At 55.7% G+C, this 7,920-nt stretch overlaps 2 protein-coding genes across 7 annotated transcripts in view; one reads left to right on the top strand and one right to left on the bottom strand.

The window, feature by feature from the left end:
* The window catches only part of PIAS3 (protein inhibitor of activated STAT 3), an 8,869-nt gene extending 955 nt beyond the window's left edge, over positions 1–7,914 (top strand). For both annotated transcript variants that reach the window (XM_077753545.1, XM_077753538.1), the window contains exons 2-14: positions 1,628–2,045; positions 2,194–2,278; positions 2,491–2,541; positions 2,784–2,874; positions 3,384–3,518; positions 3,737–3,842; positions 4,430–4,503; positions 4,635–4,795; positions 5,891–6,024; positions 6,105–6,273; positions 6,446–6,579; positions 6,763–6,800; positions 7,375–7,914. In XM_077753545.1, coding sequence (XP_077609671.1) covers positions 1,631–2,045; positions 2,194–2,278; positions 2,491–2,541; positions 2,784–2,874; positions 3,384–3,518; positions 3,737–3,842; positions 4,430–4,503; positions 4,635–4,795; positions 5,891–6,024; positions 6,105–6,273; positions 6,446–6,579; positions 6,763–6,800; positions 7,375–7,641 — 1,860 coding nt within the window. In that variant the 5' untranslated portion in view covers positions 1,628–1,630 and the 3' untranslated portion in view covers positions 7,642–7,914. The remainder of the gene's footprint in view (positions 1–1,627; positions 2,046–2,193; positions 2,279–2,490; positions 2,542–2,783; positions 2,875–3,383; positions 3,519–3,736; positions 3,843–4,429; positions 4,504–4,634; positions 4,796–5,890; positions 6,025–6,104; positions 6,274–6,445; positions 6,580–6,762; positions 6,801–7,374) is intronic.
* The window catches only part of NUDT17 (nudix hydrolase 17), a 5,771-nt gene continuing 4,023 nt past the window's right edge, over positions 6,173–7,920 (bottom strand). For all 5 annotated transcript variants that reach the window (XM_077753566.1, XM_077753551.1, XM_077753573.1 and 2 more), the window contains exon 8: positions 6,173–6,260. In XM_077753566.1, coding sequence (XP_077609692.1) covers positions 6,257–6,260 — 4 coding nt within the window. In that variant the 3' untranslated portion in view covers positions 6,173–6,256. The remainder of the gene's footprint in view (positions 6,261–7,920) is intronic.

The raw sequence follows: 7,920 nt of genomic DNA, 5'->3' as shown, positions 1-7,920 counted from the left end.
CAGGGGGCGGGGCTGAGGGGTAGAAGTCGGGTTTGGTAGTAGGGGCCGAGGTGGAAGGAGGGCCAGGGGGGAAAGCTGCTGTAGAGGCTCAGGGGGCGAGTCGATCGAGGCCAAGAGATGCGACAGTAGGGGGCAGATGTGGGGATGGGCCCGGGGGGGCAGGTGTCCGGGAGGATGGAGGCTTCGGGGCTGCTCCCGGGTTCCGAGCCTGGGGAAGCACCAGTAGGCGGCTGAGATCTAGGGGGCGGGGCTGCGCGGGCGGCTGGATCGAGGGGTGGGGCCGAAGCATCCTGGAGGCTGAGTCCGCGGTGCTGCCTTGGTGAATCGGTATCTTGGGGCAGAGACCGGAGTCGTGGAGTGTGAAACTATGGGGTAGAAAGGGGGAGGTTTTGGACAAAGCTAATGGAGAACTAAAAACGGGACAGAGGAAATACGGGTGGGGAGAAAGGTAGAAGAACAAGTTTTTCATCACATTCCTCAAAAGGGGTCCAAAGCCCTAAAACCCCCTGGGAGAGAGAGAATTGGGGAGGGCTAGCAAGGCCTCCCCATGCCAAGGTCTTCCAGGGATTCACAGCAGGGTGTCCTTTAAGGTGTTCTTTTCGTGTTCTCCTACTGCCACACAGCCTTGAGGGTGACCGTATCGTAGGACAGGTCACAGAACCTTACAAAACCATTGGGTTTATCCCTCTGCCTCCTGGCTTTGTTCTGCCCTTTTGAAATGGAGCCATACTCCTTGGGGGGCTTGCGGTCTAGTGCCCTGGGCCCAGCTGCCTTTAGGGGAACTTGCGATTCTGCCCTGTCCTCTTCCACCACTGGATGGGGAGGACCACTTGTGTTCTCTACGTAGGAGAGAAACAGGATATTAGTTCCTGGCAGATGTTGTGAGCAGGTGATCCAGGAGGTAGCCTGGACGCAGCGATTTACCATTAAGCCCTTCACCCCAAGATTTTGTCATCTACCTCCTTGAAAAATAGGACTGAGGGAGGGGTGCTTATGTAAATGATGCTAAGGAAGGATTTGGGGGAGTTGCAGGCATTGAACCCTGACCTGGAAACGCTGGCCACAAAAGCTTCAGGGGCTTGGGGGAAATAGCCGAGGTGGATTGAGGTGTTGGGAGGGGTGTGCCGTGGGGCATGATCCTCCAGCCGCCTGCCCCCTTTCTTCCCTGTGGGGCTGTCTGGCCTGAATCTCCTTCTCCCCCTCCTTCTCCCTGTCTCCTCGCCTCTTCCCAGGAAGCTTGGATGGGTCTGAGATTCTGAGAAAGAGCAGGAACTGAGATAAGCAGCTTAAAGGAGCATCTAGGCTCAAGGCAGGGATGGGGAGAGGAGGCCATAGTGGATTCAGAGAGGCGTTTCTGTGGATGGCGTGCCCCCGCCCCACCTGCCATCTTATGGGTGTAGGGAGATAGGGCCACTCTCCCGCTCTGGGGGCCTGGTGGTAAGGTTGACCTGAGGGTGGCTGAAATGGGACTGAGATGTCCCTTGGGCCAGGTTGGCTGTCTGGCCATAACCCACTGGCTGTGGAACATCTTTCTGGTGAGCGCAGGGGGCAGAAGGAGGCATCTCCTCCTGGGTAGCTTGGCCCTGGCGTCCTTGGCAGGATTCTCAAGTGTCTGTGTTCCCCACAGCACATGGTGATGAGCTTCCGGGTGTCTGAGCTTCAGGTGCTGCTCGGCTTTGCTGGCCGCAACAAGAGTGGACGGAAGCACGAGCTCCTGGCCAAGGCCCTGCACCTGCTCAAGTCCAGCTGCGCCCCCAGCGTCCAGATGAAGATCAAAGAGCTCTATCGCCGACGCTTCCCCCGCAAGACCTTGGGGCCCTCTGATCTCTCCCTGCTCTCTCTGCCCCCCGGCACCCCTCCCGTCGGCTCCCCTGGTCCTCTGGCTCCCATTCCCCCGGCCCTCTTGGCCCCTGGGCCCCTGCTGGGCCCCAAGCGGGAAGTAGACCTGCATCCACCTCTGCCCCAGCCTGTGCACCCTGATGTCACCATGAAGCCATTACCCTTCTATGAAGTCTACGGGGAGCTCATCCGGCCCACCACCCTTGGTACGGCTCTGTCTTCCTCCTCCCTCCATGCCTCTTGCCCAAGCCTTTCGTAGCCTTTGGTGCTGTGGGATGGGCAGCCTGGGACGGGGGCCACTTCCGTGTCTGCCGGCGCATGGGCTTGGGAATAACTGCCCCTCTGTGTCCTCAGCGTCCACTTCCAGCCAGCGGTTTGAAGAGGCGCACTTTACCTTTGCCCTCACGCCCCAGCAAGTGCAGCAGATTCTCACCTCCAGGTAGATGTCTCCCAGCATCCTGGGCTGTTACCCCTGACTTTCTTCTCTCCTGTCCTGTTCTCCTGCCCATCCGTGCTCCTGCACCTGCTTTGTCTCTCATTCTCCGGTGTGTCTCTTCTCTATCCCCTGGACACTTAACTTTCTGTGTCTCTGTTCAGCCCTGCCTTCCGGGGGCCACCTCCTGACATGTCCCCCTCTCCTTCTTGTCTTAGAGAGGTTCTGCCAGGAGCCAAATGTGACTATACTATCCAGGTGCAGCTAAGGTGAGGTGATCCTCCCCCCTCTCTCCCTGCCGGGCTCCCATTGGGGGTGTGAATGAAATAAGGGTATGATAGATCCTGCTAGGAGATAGCCCTGCTCTGTCATGTCCATTCGACCCTGGGACTCTTGCTGGATACTGAGGGCTACAGATATCTGTGACTGTCTGAGGTCTGCGGCCTTTCTGCCAGCTGCAACTCAAGAAACCACCTCCCCCACCGCCTCCTCTTCTCTCATCTCTTACCAGGTTCTGTCTCTGTGAGACCAGCTGCCCCCAGGAAGATTACTTCCCCCCCAACCTCTTCGTCAAGGTCAATGGGAAGCTGTGCCCCCTGCCGGTAAATGCTCTTCCCTTCTTCTGGCAGTAACCTCTTCCCTGTTTCAGTTCTGCAATGTTTGCTACAAACCTATTATGAAAGAGACATGCCTAGCACGGTGCCTGGTACATAGTAGGTACTCAGTTTACTGATCGATCAGTATAATCTGGAGGATGCTGAGATAGGGCCGATGCACAGCATTCTGTCAGAACTCGGAGGAGGGATGTTCATTCAACCCAAAGGTTCAGAGAACACTGCTCTGAAGTGATGACCTCCAAGCTGAGATTTGGGAGAAATGGGGTGTCCCTTTTCTTTCTGATCAGGAACTCCGTGAGTGAATAAGCCAGGGAATAAGCTCTCCTTCCTCCCTAGGAATAACAACCCCCCTAGCCCTAGATAGCACTCTAGTTTTGGGAGTCGCTGAATGGGCCCCCTTCTCCTTGGTCACTGAGTGCGCTGGCCTTCCCTCCGGGAAGTGAGTAAGTGACCTGAGAGACCAGATGTCTCGAGCCCCTCCCTCCCTTCCGCAGGGTTACCTTCCCCCTACCAAGAATGGGGCTGAGCCCAAGAGGCCCAGCCGCCCCATCAACATCACGCCCCTGGCTCGACTCTCGGCCACCGTTCCCAACACCATCGTGGTCAATTGGTCCTCCGAGTTTGGACGGGTGAGCAGGGCTGGGGCAGGCGGCCTGCAGAAGCCGGCGGGGCGTGAGGGGGAGTCATCCGGTGTCCCGGGTTGGGGAAACACCTTCCTCTTTATGGGTCTTTCTGCCTTAACCTGCCGTCTCTGGCCCTCATGGGACGAGGGGCTGGGCTGTGGGTGGCAGTGGTGTTGGCAGTGTGCAGAGCAGATGCTAACTGCCTCCCCCCTGCCTCCAAGTAGAACTACTCGTTGTCTGTGTACCTGGTGAGGCAGCTGACTGCAGGGACCCTTCTACAGAAACTCCGAGCAAAGGGCATCCGGAACCCAGACCACTCTCGGGCACTGAGTGAGTAGCGTCGCGCCCCTCTTCCCACTTTGATTTGGAGTCTTCCAGATCCAAAGTCTTCCTGGTTCTCCAGCCTTTATCGTCAAACCCGTACCCCTCCGGTGACCATGGACCCCACCTCTCGCATGAACCCTCGCCCCTGCCCTGTCCCCTTACCCATCTCCGTGGCGGAGAAGTCCGACTACTCCCAGGCTCTGAGTGACGCCTGTTATACAACTGGTTTGTGCCTCCCAGACCCGGCCTCTAGCCCTGCTGGAATATGGCGACCTGAGAGTGGGAAGAGTCCAAGGATCATCTCATCTAACTCTCTCTTGATGCTTCTGTTCCCTCTAAGTCATCTGTGCCAAAGTGTCACCTAGCTATCTTTAAGCATCTTTGGGGATGGGGAAATCTCTCCCGGATACCCAGCCTTCATGTGATCTCCCACTGGCCTCCAGAGACTGCCCCCATGTGGCATCCCACTGGTCCCCAGAGTCAGTCTGCCCAGCTGCCTCTCAGCCAGAGCCATCTGCTTCTGGCTTCGCCACCCCTGGGGCTTCATCTCCGGCTTTGCTGACCCCGTGGCTCTGGCCTCATTCTTGTTGCAGTCAAGGAGAAATTGACCGCCGATCCGGACAGTGAGGTGGCCACTACAAGTCTCCGGGTGTCCCTCATGTGCCCGGTGGGTACAAGGGAGACGAGAAGGGAGGATGGTTGGGTTGAACTGTGGACCCAGATGAGGGCTCCTAGGGCTACTGGAGCGAGGCTCCCCGGGATGCAGGGACCGTGACCAGAGCGCTTGTCTCCTCTCAGCTAGGGAAGATGCGCCTGACTGTCCCTTGTCGTGCTGTCACCTGCGCCCACCTGCAGAGTTTCGATGCTGCCCTTTATCTACAGATGAATGAGAAGAAGCCAACATGGACATGTCCTGTGTGCGACAAAAAGGCTCCTTATGAATCTCTCATCATTGATGGGTAGGGCCGCTGTGCATTCTGCTCCCTTCTATGTTCGACATCCACTAGGTACCCTCCCACCTACAGATCAGATGCTTCCTTTCCTCCATGAAGCCCAGCTCTTAACCTATCCATCCCTTCATACGTATAAATATAATTTATCCTTTTTATAATGTACAGTTGACCCTTGAACAGCACAGGCCCACTTAGACATGGATTTTTTTCAGTATAGTCCAGTAAATATCAATGGTATTTTCTCTTCTTGATGATTTTAGTATTTTGTGTAGCTTGCTGTGTTGTAAGAATACAGTAGGTGATACACGTAACATGCAAAGTAAAGTGTTGGTTGATTGTTGATGTTACTGGTGAGACTTCTGGTCAACTGTGGGCTATTGGTAGTTAAGCTTTTGGGGAGGCAAAAGATGTCCATGGATTTTTGATGGTGTGTGAGGTCAGTGCTTTTACCTCCCGTGTTGTTCAGGGTCAACTGTGTATATTTCCAACACTGAGGATCTACCACATGAGGCATCACGTTGAGTGCATTGCATGCCTCGTCTCACTGAGTGCTCATAATTAACCCTGGGAGATGGATCTTGTCCTTCCAGGTGAGGAGGCTGAGGCCTAGAGAGATTATCTTGGTCAAAGTTACCATTGTCAAGAAGTGGCAGAGTCCACATATTGAACGGTTACAACCATTAACAACTACTTGACCTCTCACTGAGTGGGGCACAGGTGTTCTTTTGAGTGTCTGGATGTGCCGATCTAGCTAGTCCTAACCCCCTTCCCGAGCCTAAATGATGGGCTTCATCCCAGTGCCCTCCTTGAGATGAGTTATGAGCTTCTTTATCTCTGCTCCTTTGTCTTTTCACAAGGACTACATGAAATAACGTGCTTAGGATGTATTTTTTGGGAAACGTAGCATTTAAAGTTTGCAAAGCTCTTTTACATACTTTATTTGATTCGGACAACTCCTGAGAGGTGAGTAGGGGTGAATACTGTCCCCGTTTCACAGATGAGGAAACTGACGTTTGGGAAGGTGAGTCCCGGAAACTCGTCGGCTGCTGTTCCCAGCCATCTCCCAGCCTCACAAATGCCCGTATCTCTCCCTTCCCCCAGCTTATTCATGGAGATACTTAATTCCTGTTCGGATTGTGATGAGATACAGTTCATGGAAGACGGATCTTGGTGCCCAATGAAACCCAAGAAGGAGGCATCTGAGGTTTGCCCCCCGCCAGGGTATGGGCTGGATGGTGAGTGACCCCCTGTCCCCCAGCCGAACTGAGTCTTGGATGGCCTCTTCTCTGAGACACAGTCCTCTCACCACCCACAGGCCTCCAGTACAGCCCAGTCCAAGATGGCAGCCCAGCAGAGAATAAGAAGAAGGTTGAAGTTATTGACCTGACGATAGAGAGTTCATCAGACGAGGAGGACCTGCCCCCGACCAAAAAGCACTGTCCTGTCACCTCAGCTGCCATTCCGACTCTACCTGGAAGCAAAGGGTATGAGGAAATAGGCTGAGGCTGCAGCAGAAGGGGCGGAGGAGGAGGAGGAGGTCAGAAATGCTTTCTGATCCCTGGACAAAGCCTGGGACAGAGAGGGGGCTGAGGAGGCTGAGCTGGGCGAGGGTGTCTGTGGTTCGCCGGCTGCCCAGCTCCTCCTCTCTCCTCACAGAGTCCTGACTTCGGGTCACCAGCCATCTTCGGTGCTACGGAGCCCTGCTGTGGGCACGCTGGGTGGGGACTTCCTGTCCAGTCTCCCGCTGCATGAGTACCCACCTGCTTTCCCTCTGGGGGCCGATATCCAAGGTAGGACACCGGTCGTGAGGCGGGCTCTACCCTGCCACCCTGCCCTGATGGCAGATTGGAACCCCTGATCCTTTTCAGAGCCTTCCGGCTGTGTTGCAAAGGGCTACAGTCCAAGGGCTTTTTGTTTTGGGGCCATGAAGGGGTCAGACAGGAGGTTGATTTTTATTTTTCTTTTCCTGCCAGGTTTAGACTTATTTTCTTTCCTTCAGACTGAGAGTCAGGTAAGTGGTCCCTTCTCTCATGAAGATCAAAGATCCCTGAACTCCCTTTCTAGGCACTGATGGGCCCCCTCCCTGTCATTTCCCCCTGGGATCGAAATCTGCGTCTCTGTGAGGGTCGGTGGGAGCTGGGGGGGTTGAGGGGGGTGCAGGCGGGCACTTTATTTGCCTCCTAGGCCCCAGTGGTGCTTCCGCAGAGCCTCCCCTATGTCTTCTTCATTCCCTGGTCACTGTTCCGTCTCCAGAGTTTTTAGAATCATGACCCTGACCGCTCACCCCTCGGCCCCCCACCCCCATGTGCAGTTGAGAGGCATGCCTGCCCCAGCCGGACATTCCACACATTTCAGACGCCCACAAGGCCAAGAACCTAGCGGGCTGGAGGCGCTGTCTCAAGGCAGGGAAGGGGGTAGGGTGTGGGGAAGCAGGGCAAAGAAAGAGAGTCTCTCCGGCTTCCCAGAGGCTACCTTGGGATCCGGAGGGCTTGAGTTCTCCCCGGCTGTTTCTGAGATGAGCGATGGGGAGGCCGGGTGAAGTCTGGAGAAAAAAATCTTAAAACTGTGCCCTTGATTCCTCCCAGCACTATGGTCCCTCCGTCATCACCTCGCTAGATGAACAGGATGCCCTTGGCCACTTCTTCCAGTACCGAGGGACCCCTTCCCACTTCCTGGGCCCACTCGCCCCCACATTGGGGAGCTCTCACCGCAGCACCACTCCAGCACCCCCTCCTGGCCGCGTCAGTAGCATTGTGGCCCCTGGGGGGGCCTTGAGGGAGGGGCATGGAGGGCCCCTGTCCTCAGGTCCCTCTTTGACTGGATGCCGGTCAGACATCATTTCCCTGGACTGAGTCCCTTGGATTATGGAAACTTCACTGAGCAAGTATGCTGTGGGGTCCAGACCCCTGACCACCCCAGCCCCTCCGGGGGGCCTTGGCCAAAGGCCAGAAAGACCTTCATGGATACCTGGTTTGGGCCTTCTCTCTGCCTGACGAGGCCAGCACCCAAAGGGTTAATATTTAACCTCTTTTTAAGGACTTCTGGGTTCTATTTTTGGAAATGTTCTTTAGATGGCTGGCACATTCCTTTGGGTATGTTAACCTAGGCAGGGGGAGGCACGTGTGATGGGG

Source organism: Crocuta crocuta, unplaced genomic scaffold, assembly GCF_008692635.1.
Source record: "Crocuta crocuta isolate KB4526 unplaced genomic scaffold, BGI_CrCroc_1.0 scaffold620, whole genome shotgun sequence".
Classification (NCBI taxonomy): domain Eukaryota; kingdom Metazoa; phylum Chordata; class Mammalia; order Carnivora; family Hyaenidae; genus Crocuta; species Crocuta crocuta.
The sequence above is the reverse complement of the archived record's forward strand: the minus strand, read 5'-3'. Positions and strand labels throughout refer to the sequence as shown.